The sequence below is a fragment of the Polypterus senegalus genome, chromosome 18 (genome assembly GCF_016835505.1).
Source record: "Polypterus senegalus isolate Bchr_013 chromosome 18, ASM1683550v1, whole genome shotgun sequence".
NCBI lineage: Eukaryota > Metazoa > Chordata > Cladistia > Polypteriformes > Polypteridae > Polypterus > Polypterus senegalus.
This window is the reverse complement of record NC_053171.1, coordinates 56,863,286-56,883,481: the sequence shown is the minus strand read 5'-3', so window position 1 is coordinate 56,883,481 and position 20,196 is coordinate 56,863,286. Positions and strand designations below refer to the sequence as shown.

Genomic DNA, 20,196 nt, shown 5'->3' with positions numbered 1-20,196 from the left:
TTTTTAGTTAACTCTAAGCAGCTCTCTGCTGCCTCCCTTGTTTATAAAATTGCCGCAGCACGTCCTCTCAGCATCATGAGTCCTGTAATAAGAATGGCGCACAAAGCTAGACTGCAGTGCTTTGTTGTTAACCTAGACAAAAAGTATGACTTTCTTATTGCTTGTGAAATATATGAGATTCCAAAAACAGTAATAGAGGTAGCCATTGCAAACTTCTAGACCACTTCTGTTCTTTCCTTATAATGACTGTTTCTTCTTTTTCATCTTCTTCTTTTGCCCATAATACCTGTGCATCTGTCCTAAATCCAGTTCCTGAACTGAGCCTATAATTCCTGAACCAGTAAACGGTTTTTCTTTTTGTTCACTATGGCTTATGGACTGGTGTTCTTTGTTCGGTCTCTTCTTAAAGATGTTATTGGTGACTCATCTTGACCCCTCAAGAGTACTGTTCTGAGTCACTTTGTTCTCATTCCTCACATCGCTGCACCTCAGGGCAGATCAGCCTTCCGGTGACATGTACAATGAAACATAGGTGCCCACCCCCCAGGCTATTGTTATTTTTGGAATATTCTGCATGCCGTTTGGTTTTCAGTGATTTATTCATTTGGACTCTTTTTCATAATGCTTTTGTAGTGTGATCTAAAATGTTGTGTTCATGTGCTCTCATAGATAGTAAATCGGAAATTCCGTTTGAATGACATGTGAACTCGAAGCTACAAGTTGGACAATTCAGAGAAAACAAAGCTACCCGAGCTGTCCAAGTTGTGCCATTAATACTGACCTTTAACGTTAGTCAACTGTATAAAATAAAACATATAACCTGGTCAGCCAGAAATTCCCTTTTTGGGTTAAATTACATTTGGATCAAAGTGAAAAAACACATTTAAAACATTTATTTTGCTCTTTATTTTCACAAAAAATGCCATTTATCTTTAATTTCTTTTTGTGCAGAAAAATCAGCCACAACCTTGCATTTCTCTGAATAGTCCAACTGAAACCCACATGAACACAGCCAAACTGTGTGGGCTTTGCAGCTCTGTGTTCTTGTGGTAAAATTTAAGTTGAAGCAGCCTTGAAATCAAAGCAGCGGCATTTACATGGTTGTAAGGAAGAGCGCTTACCGTTTGTGTGTTGGGGACGCGGGTGAGCGCTGTGAGGCGCGATGCGTCTGGACACACGAGGAGCCGGTATAATGGCCGGTACGGGCTCCTACGCATGTGTACCTTTTTACACGCCGGTGTCCTCGCAGCCTGCCCAGTGCAGGCGGTTTAAAGTGCGGCGCGCCTAAAAGAGAAAGCCGGCATATGATTGAGTCAGAGATGGGGATCCCATGACGTTAAAAAAATGGTTTTACTTACTGGTGAGTAGGCAACGGGTGTGCTTGAGCTCAGCATAACAGTTGGGCGTACCGGGGGGTTATACACGCGCGACCCGCAAGAGTTTGGTTTTAAATACATAGCTGCCTGGGGCGTGTGGCGGCGCATGGCGTGAACGCGCTAGCGTCTACTTGGACAGGTGCGTGAGGTACACGGGTTGGCAGATAGGCTGGACAATCTTGCCGGTGTTCTAACGAAACATTCTATCCATCGAAATGATCTACTTACTGATACTACGCATGCGCAGACCAAAATTACGCAACTTAGCCTTACTACATTAATGCATTTTACAGTTTACTGCATAGGTATTTATTGTCAACATTTTATAAGTTGTATATTTTGCATGTGTGACTTTTAATCTTGTACAGTCCATGCACGAGAAATGACCGTCTTTGCATCAGGCTGTCTCTCTTTCGGGCATTAAATGATGCATATATAATAAATTGAGAAATGTTAACATTTCCATAAATTTGATAGACGACTTCTAAATACAACATGTGAAATTATGACATGGTATAACTTTATAAGTTTAATGTTACGACTTACAATAAACTACGGTAGGATACTTTGACAAAGTAGGACAAATCGTCAGAACACCGGTTACATTTAAGGAGTCACCAGCCAACGGGGGTCGTCAGTAGACCTAAAAGCGAGGTAGGAGTAAGTACTGCTGCGCTATTTAGAGTAGTAGTTGTAATTTTGGAGGCTTTTGTATATACCGTATTCTTTTTGTATGTATAGTTATATATCTCCTAGTGATTATTTTTGGTGGAGGTATATACACTTATTTGGTGCTGGGATAGTTTTCGATTTTGGTGCAATTATTTTTGTATATACACACACACTTGTTTTTGTGCATTTTTCTTTCCTGCTGGAGGAGCGTCTTGAGCCAGGTATAAAAGACGACAACCTTCATTATTGGAGTGTGTGTAGTTTTTTGTAGGAGTGCACAGTTTTTGTAAGTACACCATATTTTTCCTTTTTTTTTTTGTTTTTATTTATTTATGAAGAAGTGTCAGTGTTGAAGGACTGTGTCTCAAAGCCCACCTGACACTAGTGCATTGTTGTTGTACAGCAGCTTGTAAATAAACTTGCACCATTCACCCTTTAATTTTTGATTGTGTCTCATCTCTCCACTGATCCTGTTCGGCTCATGAGCTGTCAGATGTCCAGAGTGTAGGCTGGGGCCACTTCCCGCTACATGGGATATCACAGTTCTTAAACATATTTTCTTCATTCTGCTTCCTTTTGTTCATTCCTTTCTCTTATTCAAGTGCATTGGAAAAGGGGAGAGGGTGGATGGTGTACCAGTTTTGGATTCTGAGTTGTTGGGCTTTTTTATGGACTGAAGTGTTGCTGGGATTCTTTTGAGAGGGTTTTGGAGTCTGCATGGTCAGAGGAATGGTGAATGTAGGGAGATGCAACCGTACCGCTTCCTTTCTTTTAATTTTTTGTTTTCTACAATCTTTGTTTTCACTATTATTCTTTAGATCCACTGGCCAACCTGACAGTTCCTGGAGCATCTGAGGCCTTGGTTCTAGTACCAAAAGTTCCATCATTTTTGGTTTTCTTTGGCTTAGAAAATATATATATATTTTTTTTTTGTACAAGAATCTAAACTTTTTTGTGATCAAATGTTTATTGAAATATAAAAGCCAACATTTTAAAAGAAAACAAAAGCCATTTTGACAAGAATTAAAAGAAAACCCAATTCTTGGCGCCCACCCCACCATCTCATAACACAACCCAACCCAGCCTTGTGTGGTGGACGGCCAGAACCATTACCCAGTCGGGAGACCTTCATACTGGAAGGACCAGGAAGAGAGCGTGCATGGGGTGTTATCTCCCCTTGATCGTTTGATGCCAGCCCCCCTGGATTGCTACGGCACCACGGATTCCCACAGGTCACACTAGGAATTGGAGTTCGTTGGCTCAGCCCTTTTGGGTTCCAGGGGTGCCACCAAGGAATACTGCAGGAACTGCTTCCTGATCACTCTTATGAGACACTGGAAGTACTCCTGGGTGTTGCATAAAAGAAGCCCACTGCCTCAACTCAGGGAGCCTGAGTCAGCAGGAAGAGGGACGAAGGAGGAGGCAGAAAGAGAGAGAAGAAAAAGACAAAGAAGGAAGCAAGAGTTTTTTTTGAGCTTTTGAACTTTGTACTGTGCTGTGCAGGTGGGAAACACTTACAGAGTTTCCCACAAAATAAAAAGCCCGTGTGGTCCTGGACTTGTGACTTTGTCTGTCTGTGTCGTGTTTGGGGAGCTGTAGTACCACAAATTAAGAACAGCAAAAAGAACAAAGGATCAACAAGCAAAGGAGTAGCACAACATCGACCCCATTAACAATAGGAGAAGCTAAGGATTAGGGCTGCAACTAGGACCAGGGCATCCTTGCTTGGACCAGCGGTACTGTATCAGTCCATTTTTCAATACAACAGCCAGATTCCCCATTAAATCCTCACCACTGACAATTCAATTTAAAAAGATGACTTATAGACAGAAACAGAAACAGAATCAGGATATTTCCATCAAGAAGCAAGGGCAACTTCAGCAGCATTTGTCCCAAACTCAAACAGTCTCTGCTGGAGAACAAATAAAATGAAGAAAGTCAACAAGTAAAAAATGTGGGGATTGAAGGTAAGAAAATCAGCGAATGGAGATAAGAAATTCAGATACCCCAAACCAAAAACAGAAGAACAGTCCCAATACATGTGCATTACAGTACATGGTGTGTTCAGGGAACAAAGGATCAGAGGACAATTCCCAGGCTTATCATTTACAGGAGGTGGACAGCTTTAAATTGAGTTTGTTGATAATTTGGATTCCTTGATACCAGTCAGACATTTTCAAAATCTAAATTCCATGGAACAGAAGGAGTGGAAGAAAAATCTCAGAGCCACACTGACTTATTTGATAATGGGTAGTACTGTACAGTACCTTACAAAACATTTGAGTGTAATGTTTATATACATTTGCTCCCAGGAGAGAAATTTACAAATGATGGCAAGCAGCAGCCGAAGAGATTGGAACCCTGCAAGCTTTAAAAACAGATCTAAGCTGTAAGAAAAAGGAATATAAGGAGAAGCAGAGGGAAGATCTGATTCATCAAATACTGTAGATCACCCAGAGGGTGAATACCATTACAAGAACATGGCTGGAACAGAAATTGACTACCTCCAAAGCACAGGGTCAGGTTGTGAAAAAATGTGTGTGTGTGTGTGTTTGGGTGTTTGTGCATGTGTATGTGCTTGGCTAAACAGGCCAAGACGTCTCTCCACCTTACTCCATAATCGGAAAGCGTAAGTACTTGGAGAACCTACCTTTAAGTTTAATATTGGAGAAGGTGAGGATGGAAATAGAACTTGAAGATTCCCTATTGGACTCCAGGAGTGAGCATGAGGGAGGGTCCACAGAGAGGGATAGCCATAGCAATACTGGGTGCAGTGGAAAAACCCAATGGTAAAACTCAAGATTTGACAGGGAAACATCACTATTACCTTTGACTTGAAGCAGTGTGGTGTATTTCATGATAGGTCTTTTTGTACCACAGGTTGACCTTACATTAAACCGGTACTTAACATGTGGGGGTGGGTGGGTGAGAGTGGAATCATTGTACTACCTAAATTGAGGTGGGGTACAATATTAATTTTAATAATAGCCCATCTAGATCTGAAAGGTAAGGGCATACATGACCATGAAGTCAGAGGCTCACCCAGCTTATTGAGTGTTTAGCGACGAGAGTAAGAATGTCTTACAATGAAGGAAAAATGTCAATGCCATGGTATTTAAATGGAGTAGCTAAAGGGGCATTGAATTAAGGAGCAAACTTCATAAAGTGATATCGGCCACTTTATTTTATAATATGAAAGACATTCGTAAGACTCAGATAATTTAAGATTCTTTGGGAGATCACTGGCGACATTTCCCAGGAGGAGTAGAATATCTTTTGCATACAATGATATTTTATGGTGGGAGCAAAACGTCAAGTTTTTAGTAAATAATTCACTAGTTCTCATGACAATTGATAACGACTCAAGGGAGAGATTCAAGAACAATGGTAAGAGTGGGCATCTTTGTCTGGCACCTTTAAAAGTTCAAAAAGGGCAAGGTTTAGTCGAATCATTGAGAACCACTGCCACTGGTTTAGGAGATGAATATAAGGTCTTGTTCATGCTAATCAAACTCGACCTGAGCCCCATGGACTGTACAATTCTTTGGGTAGATTCTAGCATGTTCTCTTGGAGAACTGTAGTTTTATGTTATGGGTATGGTCCTTCTCATTTTTTTAGCTCTCATACTGCACATCACTGACTTGAAAAGCTTTGAAATAATTCTGGGGATGACAGAAATTCTTTGATGAATCCTCTTTTAAACAAAACCCTCTTCCTTGTGTCAATGCTTAACCAACACCACCTAGGCTTTCTGTAAATTTAGTATGGATTTAAACTTAGTTTTATCATTGAATACCTACAGAAAAGAATAATCTTAATTCCTGTTCGCAGTACTCCCAATCTACTATTGATTCCACGTTCATCTCATAATCACTCTTTCCTGCTGTCATGTATGCCAGTATGGGCTCTTACCGCTTTCTGTGTTTACTCCAAAATAGAGATTTCTGACAAAAACTCATAGCTCACCTGACATAATTCATATCTTAAAATGTTAGTACAGTGGATAATCCTGCCCTCCTTTGGTTAGGTGTTTAAAGATGCAATTTCCGATTTCACTATTTATATACTAGCAATCTTGACTCATTCGAAAGAAAGAAAACCTCAGAACTTGAAGCACACCAGCCATCTTTAGAGCATGCAAACCTTCTTGTGGTTGATTCCATACACAAATCATTAATAATTTATACCAGATAATAATTAAATTGTAGCCTTTTACAAACATCTGAATTCAAAATCCAATACACAAGGGCTAGATAATATACATCTGGGACTAAGATGAAAATATTATCAGCACTCAGACTTTAGAAGTGTGATGCATTTGCCACAAAAAATAAACCCAGGCACTAATAAAACTCTTAGTGGAGGAGTTCATGTATCTCAGGATCTTGTTCAAGATGGAAAAGGGGAATATGAGATCTGAAAGTGTATTAGAGCAGTGGCAGCTATTCTGCAGATACTGCAATGATCCATGGTGGTGAAGTGGGAGCGGAGTTTAAAGACAAAATTCAGAGTTTACATAACTGTCCTCACCTATGTTCATGGGGTAGTGGTGATGACCAAAAGAATGAGAATCCAGAAATTAGTTTGTTTTTTTTTCACAGGGAGACTGAGCTGCCATTCCATGATAGAGTGAGAAGCTCATCAATAGATAGAGACACTTCTTCTCCAGATCAAGAGGAGCCAGCTGAGATATATCCCTGGGTGGCTTCCTCTAGAGCAGCTCTGGACATGTCCCACAGACCCAGGACATGTTGGACAGTTTATAATACTCCTCTGGCTTAGGAACACCTGCAGGAATACCCATGGGATTTCCCAAGAGAGAGTTGGAATCCGTAGAAGGGGAAAGGTAAGTCTGGGCTGTCCTGCTTGGCCTGCTGCCTTCACAACCCTCTCTAGGAATAGTGGTTTCAGAAAATGAGATGAGGTGAGATATTCGTAAATATGCTTTTCATGTTATTCTGAGTTATTCTCTGAAAATTCAAGCTCTTCAATTTATGATATAAATTTCTTTTTAAAAGGTCTGACCGTTTCTACTTTTAACCAAGCATAAGGCTTCATTTTTGAATTCTTCTTTTTTACCAAAGTTAGAACTTAAGGAAGCTTTAGGCTCCATGAGCAAATTGAAACAGCTAGGCCCACCACTTTTCTTGGGATCCATTATCTACCCAGTTTTTTCAGATGCTAGTTTGTCATCTTTTCAACTAAATTTAATTTCTCAATCAATATAATACTGATCACTCTTCTGCCAAAACAGAATTCTTGATGAATTCTGATGCCAAGTTTTGGTCCAAACTTCTTGCTTGGCATAAGCTGTCTTTATTCAGGCATGTCATGCAGCTGACAACATCTGTTGTCTTCTCTACTTAGCTGATGTATTCCTTGCTTATCCTCAACAGCCATAGATTTCTGTTTAGATGCTTAAAAGCCGATCAATTGCATGGACTGGGTTTCTCTGGCTGATCCAGATAGTTAATTAATAAGATTTTTTAGCAGTTCAAACATCTCGGCTCTTTTTAATTCACAGAGGTGTTTTCCCCTCTCCCTTTCAGGCTCATCATTGAGCCTTTGGCCCTTTCTCTCCACAAAGCAAAATTAATTATCCTGAACACCCTCAACGGACTAGCAGCATTGGTTCTTACCCATAATGCCTTTGCTTTTGAGAACAACTTTTTTCACCAGGTCATTGGCATCGCAATGGGTACTAGAATGGGAGCTTGGTATGCCAACATCTCTTGTCAGCTCAGAAATAGAGCGTTTCTTTTCTTTCCTCCAGACCTGTACAAAAGATATATATCGATGACTGCGTTGGTACTGCCTTTTACCCTAGAAGTCAGCTACATCAATTCATTAATGATTTTACCAGTTTCCATCTTTCTCTCAGGTTTATAGTCAGTGTTTTCACCACAACTATATCATTTATTCTGTCTGCTTTCCAGAACTTAAAAACCTCTGTCTATTAAAAGCCAACTGACTCACACAGTTACTTTCTCAACAGCTCCTTCCATTCCTGGTGTCATGATTAGGGCTACGATTTGAGGTCTTATAGCGTTTTCCTGTTATGGAATGTACTGTTGTGAAGGTTGAGTCCCACGTTTCTAGGGGTGTGGTTTCCAGGGTTGTGACCTTGAATTAATTAGCAGATACAAGGTGAGCCTTTTGCACTGAGATCTGTAGATAAAACCTTCTGAGGCTTTTTGAATTCCCTTTGTGATTGCTTTTCGTTCCCTGCCTGGTTTTTGACTTCTTGCCTGATCATTGACTGTGTTTTTTGCCTCTTGTCTGGGTTTTGGTTGCTTTGTTTTATTTTTATCATTGTTTATTTTGCCTTTTGCACACATTTCTCGATTTAGCTCAAGAAATCAGTTAAACAACATTTCCCAGTTTTGCAGACTGATCCTACTACAGGAGCCTTTTTTCCAAACCCTCCTGTGATCCCCTTCTGTCCATTTCTTAACCTAGGCAAACATCTTGTCTGCAACTCACTTCACAGAGGAGAGAGACATTACTCACCAGGTGCTTTGAGCTGTAACAGAAGCCACGGTGTCTGATCCCTCTGGTAAGTTAAGCATTGTCCTAGAAGCTCTGCACATAGGAGGACCTCCCATCTCTATTTTCTACCATGGGCACATTTAGGTATTAATGTCATGACAGAAGGGTTTGAGGATTCTGCACTCTGGATGTTACAGACACAAATTCCAGGTACTTCATCTGTGAATCTTTTATCTTCAACCAAGATGACATCTTAGGACAAGTAGTGTGTTCTCTTTTGTTTTGTCTTTTCTTCCTTGCTGTTGCTGCTTCCTACAAGCCCTGCATCTATATTCAATGAAGCAACTTGATTTCTTATCCTCTATCACCTTATCCTGGAATGAAATGTTTAAGAACATCATGTTGTCTTCCAGAGACTCTCTAATCATCATTATACACAGTTTAACTGTCTTCATCATTTATATATCACCACTCATAAATGTTTTCCAAAGGTTTTTTTCCACCTATCTCCTTTATTACTTCTGTTCCCTAAATGTCCCTGGTAGTTTCCTCTACATGTTTTAGAATTTTCCCTATGTCACTCATTGTCAATCTTTTGTCTCTCTCATTGAACTTTTCTGCTCAAATTTCCCTCTCACCTCAAAGTCTCCTTCTACTGAAACTTTCACTTCATCCAATCTAAAGGTAGTTTTTCCTGGATACTGCCTATGCCAAGCTAGCAATGGTCTTTTGCAGAAAACCCCTTTCATTCATTATCAGCAGACTCTTGAAAATTTTCTTTCTATAGTCTGATTCTTGTTGACTTCTTTGTGTTGCAGATCAATGGATCATCTGGCCACAGCATTAAGAAGTGAGTTTCGGTTCACCAGTCTTTTGGGTGGTTGGATGTCTGGGGATCTGTAATAACAGGATGTCAACCTCCTTTTCTTTTTCAGTCTGGCTGTGAACTGTTCTCTCATGTCATGAAGGCTTCTTATAGTCATTTCTCTTGTCTTTGTACAATTTGGTTCCTCACAGGGGCTGGGGTTACATACTGAGAGGGATATTTTTAAATTGGTTATGTGATATGTTCATATTTTTTTGTTTTTTTTTTTGTGTTCTTTTCAATAACAATTTGACCACATGCTACATAATCAATTTTTGATATAGATGGAATTTTTAAAAAATTCCACTGACCTTTTCCTACTTCTCTGGCTGTGTTCAACAAAGCCATTGATGCACTAGGATGTCTTCCAAGGTGGGGCGCCATTTGGGTGAAAAGCTGAGACACTGTCTGATTAGATCTTCGCATTCTGATGGTGGAATATAAAAAAAGAGTCAGCTATGGCATTCCTTGAATTCAGAGGTACTCATTGTTTTACCAGATTTTGTGCTACGCCTTGGGGACGTTCATGCAGTTACTTATTTATTTGCTTGGCATTAATCAGTATTGACAGGGCTGCTTTATTCTTGCCTTTTTTTTAATAAGTTGATATTTTCTGACTAATTGTAAACATATATTATTGTGACAGATGGCCCTAATCTTTCAATACTGTTTTCCAAATTTTCCTAGTAAAGCCCAAATTTATTCTGAACGCCACTGTTTTAAATAAATTATTCAAAAGTGTTCCTCTTTTACCTTCCGAGAGATCACGCGTTATATTAAACCTGTACTTGATGATTTCATCTGACGTCTTAAATGGAAGGTGGCCACAAAGAATCATATAAAGTGTGACCCCCAGGGACCATACTGTAGTAGGAACTGCAGCATAACTCTTACGTGCAACACATTCTGGAGGTGCATAAAGCCAGGTGCCTAGGGAGCAGCAGACAAATCACAATTATGCTTTGACCATCTCAATACCAGCAATATGGATGTTAAGGTTGTCAAAAGCTTACCACAAAATCTTATGTATTCTTGATTGTGTAGCAGAGTACCTGACCCAAAATCAATTAGTTTTATCTGTTCAGTAGAAATCTGAATAAGGATATTTTTTGGTTTGATGTCCCGATGAAAGACTCCTCGGGAATGACAATGTTGTACAGCTTTAACAATCTGACGAAAGATGTTCCTCACTTGAGTCTCACTGAGCGGACTCCGTTGCATTTTCACAAACTGAGAGAGATCCACGGAAGACTCCATTAGTTCCATCACTATAACAATTTCCCGAGGTCCATGATACCAGTCGAGGAGCTGGATTATACCAGGATTTGTAGGTTCAGCACAAACAAGCTGCATCAAAGACACTTCTTCTGGAATTTCCTGTGGCATACACTGATGGGGTGCAGCCAGCAAAAAAAAAAAAAAACAAATAGGAACAGTGGGTACAAGTCAGATCACAATAACAATTTCAAAATTGCTATATTTGCATTATGAAACATTGGCATATTTGAGGACAGAAAAATACTCTAGATAAATTAAAGGTATGTTCTTGTTATACTGGATAACTGAATATAAAATCTTTTTATTTGACTCAAGAAAATGTCTGAACACTTTAAATGTATATTATACTAGCTGCCCCCTGTGGCTACACCCACATAGTAGTGAAACAGGACAAACTTTAAAAATAAAAATTAAAAAAAAAAAAAAAATTAAATCTGACCAAGTGGAAGGTAGGTACTCTCCAAAGTCAAACGTTGCCACTGTATCTGATAGTGTTCCCTGCATGGGCAGAAAAGCGCATGGCCGTGATATCTCTGGCAATCAACAGCTACCCACTAAAACACACGGAGCTCTGATCCCTCTCTCAAAAACGTCAAACATTACTCCTTAACAATCTCTAGATGATAATGTCTGTTGAACAAACAGGTATCACTAGTTAAGCAGAGGCAAGGTACGCTCTAACACATGGTGAGAGGTAGACCGACTCAGACTGAGGCTGGTGTGTGAGTGAGGACAGCCCTGCCCCCTCTCCTCAGCCCACAGCGTCTATCTCAGATTTGTGCAAATAAATCGCTACTGCAAGTGAACTATGATACTTAGCACAAACAGACAAAGTCACAGAATCCACGGGAATGTTCAAGCAAATTACAGAAAAAAACCCAATCTAAATCCATTAAGTAGTTCTCTTGTGAAAGCGGACAGACATACAGATAGACAGACAGATGTATTTTATGTATATACTAGCAGAATACCCGCGCTTCGCAGCGGAGAAGTAGTGTGTTAAAGAAGTTATGAAAAAGAAAAGGAAAAATTTTTAAAATAACATAACTTGATTGTTAATGTAATTGTTTTGTCATTGATATGAGTGTTGTTGTCATATCTATCTATATATATATCTATATATATATATATATAGCAAAATACCCGCGCTTGGCAGCGGAGAAGTAAAAAGAGACGGAAACATTTTAATAATAACGTAACATGATTGACAATGTAATTGTTTTGTCATTGTCATGAGTGTTGCTGGCATATATATATATATATATATATATATACACAGTTCTATATATATACATATATATATATATATATATATATATATATATATATATATATATATATATATATATATATATATATATATATATATATACATATATACATATAGCAAAATACCCACGCCGTAGCGGAGAAGTAGTGTGTTAAAGAAGCAATGAAAAGAAAAGGAAACATTTTGAAAATAACGTAACATGATTGTCAATGTAATTGTTTTGTCACTGTTGTGAGTGATGAGTGTTGCTGTCATATATATATATATATATATACATATATATATATATATATTGTGGAAACCGTACCCCCAACACAGACAGACCGACACCAGGATGTATGAAACACGCTATTTATTTTTCCTATACTGCACCACAATGCCTTCTCTCATCAACTCTTTCCTTTCTTCTTCTTCTTTCTTTTCTTCTTTCCCTCTTTCTTTCTCTCTCTTTCTCTTGGACCTCCTCCTCCTCCTCACCAGCTTCGTCTCCTTCCTCCCAACTCTGGCTCTCCGTCTGGAAGGAGGGCTCCTTTATCAGGACCGGATGAGTCCCAGGTGCTCCCTTGACGCCACTTCCTGGTGTGGCGGAAGTGTCAGGAAAGCCCCTGGAAGCACTCCGGGTCGTCTTAGAACCGTTTCCGGGAGCACTTCCTGGTATGGCGGAAATGTTGCCCTCCAGGACTCCCCAACTGACCGGGCGCCCCCTGGCGGTGGCCACATCCTCACACGGGCATCCCAGCTCCGTCTCTGTGGCCCCCAAATAGACCCGGGCGGCTGCCCTCTCATGGCTGAGGAGAAGTATTGTCCCCGTTGGGGACTGTCCAGGCGTCCCGGCCGGGCAGTGTCCCCGTACATCTCTGACACTGCCCCCTCACCAGCTGAAGCCCATCCGCAAAGCGGCCCGTCCCCGCAGGGTGAACAGTTTCCCATTTGGGGTCGGCGTACCATCTTCCATGGTCTGGACCTGAAAAGAAGACACAGGTGCGGAGACGTCGTCCCGACGCCGCCTAATGGCATTTCTGCTCGGGGCATACGGACAACGCCTCCACAAATGCCCAGCTCCATGGCACCTGTAACACCGGCGCACCCCTTGTATTTCAGGTGTTCTCCGGGCCTGAAAACAGGACGGGAACGCCCGTGCCTGTATCCGTTCAGCTTGGCTCGGGGCAGCTCTCCATTGCCTCGGAGAGATCTCTCTCGCCGCACACGAGCTCTTGCTCACTCTTTTTGCCCTGTCCGGAGACCCTCCATTTTTCTCCGGGCCTCCCGTTGCTCTGGGGTGCCGCAACAGCTTGGATCCCCTTATGAATTAAAGCGGGACCCCTTGCCGTTTGCACCCCTCTCGATCGGGCTCCGAGCACCGCCGCTTCTTGGCGCGGGTGGTCTGGGTGCCGACACATACAAGCCGCACCGCCCCGACTCTGCTTGTACTGCGGTCTCAGTACTCGTCCCCCGATCTACTGTCGGAACCCTTGCTACTTGAATCCCTTCCGTTACATCCAGGTTCTTTTCGCTAAGGATTCCATAATCCTTTTCGGTACCGGTGTCACTTACCTGTACCGACGCATCAGACTTACTGGAGAATCCCACGTCGCGCCGCGTTAACCACCCCAGTACGGCTCTCAGGGGCGCGTCCGTAGTCTCCTCCAGCGTCTTGAGCACACTCGTCAGGTTCTGTAATACCTGCAAGAGAGGCTGTACAGGACGAAAGACTTTCTCTAACTCCTGTACAGCCAATAACAAGTCACTTAAGCCAGCCGGCACTGAAGTCGTACATTTCTCTGACTCACCTGCCGGCTGGGAGCCGTGGAGCTCCTGCGCATGCTCCGTTGGGTCTTCGGGTGTCCCAGGATTGACGTTCGTTGGTCCCGCCTTCTTGTACTCACCGGCGGGACACAACACACACCGTCAATCCGTACTTGTTTTGGGAGGAACTTCCGGTCTTCCAACGCTCCCTCCACCCTATGAGCAGACGTCTTCGGGGAAGAGACTTCCGGGCAGCTTCCGCCCCGCAGCCATTCTGCAGTCGAGAGCGGCTCCTCTTCGTCTCCGTCGTCGTCTCGTTGTCAGACCACGGGTCGGCATGCTTCGGCCACAGACGCGGATTCGGGCAGTCCCCTGCTAAAAAACATGACCAGGCGACCGCAGGGTAAGTCCCGCCAAGCGTATCACCCTCCGGCGTGAGACTTACCTCCCGAATCCCGTCTTCGAATCCGCTGTCGCCGGCGGCTTCTTCCGCCGCCCCGCCGCCCCGTGCAGCCGCAACGACGACGCCGGGTAGAGGCATCGCTACCTTCAGGGCCCGGTTGCCCTTTTTCTTCCCCATAACAGAGACGTCCGTCTGGCGTGGTTTACAGCGGGCGTTTCCAGAGGCGTCAGCGCAGGCTTGCGTGTCGCGGCGGTAGCGCGCCGTCTGTTGTGCGGGTTGGCTCCACAAAATATTTATAAAGATGGGTCCCCCTTTTAGCAGGGGTTGGTCCCTGTTCGGGCGCCATTGTGGAAACCGTACCCCCAACACAGACAGACCGACACCAGGATGTATGAAACACGCTATTTATTTTTCCTATACTGCACCACAATGCCTTCTCTCATCAACTCTTTCCTTTCTTCTTCTTTCACCAACTCTTTCCTTTCTTCTTCTTCTTTCTTTTCTTCTTTCCCTCTTTCTTTCTCTCTCTTTCTCTTGGACCTCCTCCTCCTCCTCACCAGCTTCGTCTCCTTCCTCCCAACTCTGGCTCTCCGTCTGGAAGGAGGCGGCTCCTTTTATCAGGACCCGGATGAGTCCCAGGTGCTCCCCTGGCGTCACTTCCTGGTGTGGCGGAAGTGTCAGGAAAGCCCCTGGAAGCACTCCGGGTCGTCTTAGAACCGTTTCCGGGAGCACTTCCTGGTATGGCGGAAATGTTGCCCTCCAGGACTCCCCAACTGACCGGGCGCCCCCTGGCGGTGGCCACATCCTCACACGGGCATCCCAGCTCCGTCTCTGTGGCCCCCAAATAGACCCGGGCGGCTGCCCTCTCATGGCTGAGGAGAAGTATTGTCCCCGTTGGGGACTGTCCAGGCGTCCCGGCCGGGCAGTGTCCCCGTACATCTCTGACAATATATATATATATACACACACACATATAAACATATATATATATATATATATACTGTAGATATCCATACATATATACAGACACATATACACATATATATACACACACACATATACACACATACATCCACATATATACATATATATATCTACATATACACACATATATATAAACATATATATATACATACATATCTACATATATACATATACACACACACACACAACTATCGTATATGTTCAAGTTCTATTTAAATTTTAAATAGAAGGAATTTTTATTTAGTTGACAGAATATTATTCCGGAATAAATCAACTCAAACCTTAAATAACTATATAACTATAATATTTTGCTCTCCATAAAAATATATCCTGTCTAAATTATACAAGTTAGAAATAAAGTAAACGTTAAAAGAACAAACATTCAAATTTCTTTACTCTTATGTAATTTTATATAAAAAATAAACTTAAATTTTAAATATCCCAAAAGATTTTGCTCTCCATAAAAATATATCCTGTCAAAATTATACAAATTTAAATATGAACATGGTGCATAACAAAACCTGGAAATATAAATAAAATTTGTTCTTTTCAGCAATAACAAATCAAATCATTCAGTTGTCTTTGCTCATATGTCATTTTATCAGAGCTGGATGCCTGGCATCTTTTTTTGGCAAGACGTTCGTTTATGTTTGGTGTGAGGTTCTGTGTTGTGGAGATTCTCAGGATGGACTGCAGGTGCTCATCAGTGAGGCGACTCCTGTGTGCTGTTTTGTTAGTCTTCATGACTGAGAAGAGCTTCTCACACAGATATGTGCTACCAAACATGCACAAGGTTCGAGCCGTATGTAGACGGAGCTGGAGCATTTTTGTGGGAATGGAGTGAATAAACTGTGCGGGCCCTGCAGTATCGTACTTTGCCTTCAGTGTGCTATTACACTGCAGCTCAATCACATCCATCTGAATCTGCACAGGTGCAGTTTCCACATCGACAGCAAATGGGTTGCGAAACAACTCAAAATTCTTTTTTTGTTCTTCAAAGTCACCAAAGCGCCGTGCGAACTCAGTGCGCAGTGTGCTCAGTTTATCAGCAAAGTGCGTATTTGAGAACACCGTTGTGCCGACTTGGTTCGACATTACTTGGCAACAGGGAAAGTGGGGCAAGTTGCACTGGTGCATTTGTGTCTCCCATAAAAGTAGCTTCACTTGAAATCACTTTGTAATTTTGCACGGGTAAAAACGTCTGCTGAAGTGTCATATTCTTCTTTAATTCTTCTGCTTTCTGTATCTTCTGCATTGCATTCAAGTCTTTCAGGTTATCTTGATGTTTTGTCTCATAGTGCCGTCTTAGATTAAATTCTGTAATTACAGCCACATTAGCTCCACAAATGAGACACACGGGTTTACCGGCAATATCAGTAAACATATACTCAGCCTCCCATCAGTTTTATGTTTTATGTTATGGTTCTATGTTCAGAATCACCTTTTCTCTTCGGCATCGTGTGGGCTAGCTTCGCAATAACTTGCAGCATCATAAGCTAGACTTATTGTTTCGCTGCCTTCTTAATTATATAATGTATGTTTTCTTCAACGGTTTTTGGAGCTCTTCCTGGTGTTCTACGTACTGCGTGATTACGCGGGAGGCGTGATGATGTCACATGAAACTCCGCCCCCCACGAATTTCGAGCTCAACTCCATTACAGTGAATGGAGAAAAATAGCTTCTAGTTATGACCATTACACGTAGAATTTCAAAATGAAACCTGCCCAACTTTTGTAAGTAAGCTGTATGGAATGAGCCTGCCAAGTTTCAGCCTTCTACCTACACGGGAAGTTGGAGAATTAGTGATGAGTCAGTCAGTGAGTGAATGAGTGAGTGAGTGAGTGAGTGAGTGAGGGCTTTGCCTTTTATTAGTATAGATATATGCAGTATATGTACAGTATATATATATATAGTAAGCTTTCTAAACTCTTTTGGGACTCCCCGAATGGGGCGACACGCTGAAGAGCGTCCCGAAGCGCAATCACCACGTCTGTGGAAGACATCCTATCAGTTGCCGGGGCAACCGCTGACTCCCAGTGCTGCAAATCCGAGCCGACCACATTTGCACTATAAGTGCCTGTTGTTGATGGACGATGCAAGGAGCATTATAAATGCAGGGAATAGTACAACTTGGCCAATAAACTGGCCTTGACCCTGCCTGACTGCACTGTTGGTGTATAGGAGAGTGGCAGATCCCGCTACAATAAATAACTGTGCTGGTCCTTTTTCAAGCTGAATAAAGTTGGTTTTGCTAAAATACTGAGACTCAGCCTTGTGTTTTTTGGTGCAAGACAGGGACTCCCACATCACAATATATAAATATAGACTAAATAGCAATTTTGATATTTTAATGTTATTTTAGTGAAATGAAATGCACAAAATGGGAACTGAAACTGAATAGCTTTGTCTTGAAACCAAGCACCTTCTCCTGTTGTAAGTTTGGGGTCACATACTGTAGCATATGATCATCGAATCAACAGATTTGTCACCAGATTTAATATCTTCAGAATTCAAAATTGTAAATAAAAATGAAAATAATCAAAAGTTTCCTGTTTTGTACTTCTAATAACCTACAATACACTGTTGTTGTCAAAAGCACTATATATAATTTTATTGGCCCATCTTTAAATCAAGGTAAGCAGGCAGAAGTCGTTACTTCCATAAACCTTGCCTACCAAACATACATTTCATTAGTTGTCCTGATGTTTTTTAAACACAAAGTGATATGCTTTTTGTTTTTATGTTTAGTCAGGATATTCCAGTAGACAAAAAACTCTTTATCTTCTATGTTTGTTCGTATTCATAAACCAATTGATTTAATTATGTTTCACTAGTCCCTGCCCCAGTCACAGGTTAAATCAAGAACTGTGTAACATCTAGATTGTAATTCTACATCAAACTGTGGTTATTCTGGGAAGCGTGAAAATATTTATATAAAACAATACAGATCACTGGATATCATTCTAAGTGTCTTTTAAGGAGGCCTTATATATACAGTAGCCCCTGTCAAAACAAAAGTAAAAAGATCAAAAAGAAATTCACTCTTGTTTGATTGATTCACAAATGGAGAACTACAATGTTACAGATCTTACAAAAGTGCAGGGACTGACAGTGTCAAAAGCCACAAAAATCAATCTTTATCGCCTGCTCTAACTATTAAGTCAGATTAATAGACGAAACACAGTTTTCTTGGGTACTGTTTAAAACAACTGTTACTTTGACAAAGGGGAATTCTGATCTGCATTGCAAACCCCCTGTCAATTCTGGTACTATAGATGTTATTAATTTCTTTAATAATAGAATCGATGATAATACGAGATCCTAGATTTTCAGTGTCATCTTGTATCTTAAATATTGCATTGTCAAATCCAGTCTTTCCTTGTGTACACCATATTAGCGATTTTAGCTTTTAACATTTTACATGCTGCACTTTCACTCTGCTGGTTTTGTGAGATTTACCTGTAATTACAAAATGTATCCCTGTCACTTTGTCTATTACTAATCAATTAGTTTTTCATATACTGCTATGTATTTTGTACATTATCCTTCTTTGTAATTTTACATAGGAACTATTTTGTATTGTATACCTTTGATTTCATTTCTTTTGTTGTAACTATGACACATGCTCTCTTTTAGCACTTCTGTATAAAAATTGGCTGAAAGTTATTTTTTCACAGGCCATTTTGAGGTGTGATCCCATTTGTTTCTTGGCCTGTGTTGTTATTGTTCTGTTTCAACAAGAGACAGTGAAAAATGTTATTGAAAGGATCAGGAGATGAAAAACAAGCAGGAGTGTTTACCAAAAAATCAAACTAATCTGTCACATAGCCAAGAACAGTAAACAAAAATCAAAGACTGACATGCCAAAAAGAAGTTTGTTAATCAGCGGAAGTTGTATCTCAAAAAATCACACACCAAATGCTAATTTTAATCCAAACCTGGATGAGTCAAGAATGCATGCATCAATGATAATAATAATAATTCTTTACGTTTATATAGTGCTTTAATCACTACTCAAAGTGCTTCAGTGAGTGGGGACTCCCACTGGGGAGCCACTTCAACCACCGCTAACATTTAGCATCTACCTGGATGATGCGACAGGAGCCATTTTTACACCAGTGCACTTGCCACATATTACAAGTTAGGTGATGAAGGGGTGAGAGAGAGACACTTAGAGACAGGGGATTATTAGGGCAGCAGAATGACTAGGCCGTGGTGGGCAGTTTAGCTGGGACATCGAGATACACCCCACTCTTTATGAAAGATGTCAAGGATCTTTTATGAGCACAGATAGCCAGGATCTCAGTTTTATATCTCATCTAAAGAATAGTGCCATTTTAACAGCACAATGTCCCCTTCATTGCACTGAGGCATTGGGATCCACATTTAGGCCACAGGCTAAGCGCCCCCTGCTGGCCTCACCAACACCTCTTCCAGCAGCCACCCAAAGTTTGCTTAAATGGTCTCCCATCCAAGTACTTGCTGGGCAAGAACGTGCTTAATTTCAGGTGGATGACATGTTCTCAAGTGCATGTGGTATGGCCAGCACAACTGCTACAAAACAAATGGCATCGTGGGAGAAATTTAAAAATGTAGAGGTCTCTCAGGAAAACAGGTAGCTTAACCTCAACATCTTATTCCTTGTGTAAAAAAATGTAGCCATATAAAGGTCCCCAAAAGACCCCATATAAGACACAAAAAATTCATGAATAACAATCACAATAGTTACAGATGAATCAATAATATTGTGAGTTGTTAAGGGTTCTGAGTTTCTATGTTCAAGTCAAGTCAAGTTGGGGAGCATGTACTGGTACAGCGTGTTGCCACACCCTTCACACAACGAAACAGCTCAGTTGGCAACCCCCTAGGCAAACACGCAGTCCATTCCCCCTGGAAATGACCATCTGTCTGCCACAGTCAGGTGTCACGTGGGCGACCCCTTGGCCTGTTCCAGCTGTAACTGATGCTCCCTCACCATGCAGGTAATGTGCCTCATTCGGGACTTCATGAGCAACCACTCATTCAACACAAAGTTAAACCAGCGGTACCCAAGGATTTTCAGCACTGATGGAGTCCAGTTTTCGTCTTAGGTCACTGGATAGCATCAATGCT

General features: G+C 41.4%; 1 protein-coding gene across 1 annotated transcript; it reads right to left on the bottom strand.

Annotated features, from left to right (window-relative positions):
* Positions 1–9,738: 9,738 nt before the first annotated feature.
* LOC120518406 (serine/threonine-protein kinase pim-2-like) lies at positions 9,739–14,238 on the bottom strand. Its single transcript, XM_039741191.1, has 5 exons — positions 14,143–14,238; positions 13,506–13,634; positions 10,417–10,792; positions 10,157–10,333; positions 9,739–9,830 (listed from the first exon to the last, which is right to left on the bottom strand). Exons 1-5 carry the CDS (start codon positions 14,236–14,238, stop codon positions 9,739–9,741), a joined length of 870 nt encoding a protein of 289 aa, XP_039597125.1.
* Between the last annotated feature and the right edge of the window lie 5,958 nt (positions 14,239–20,196).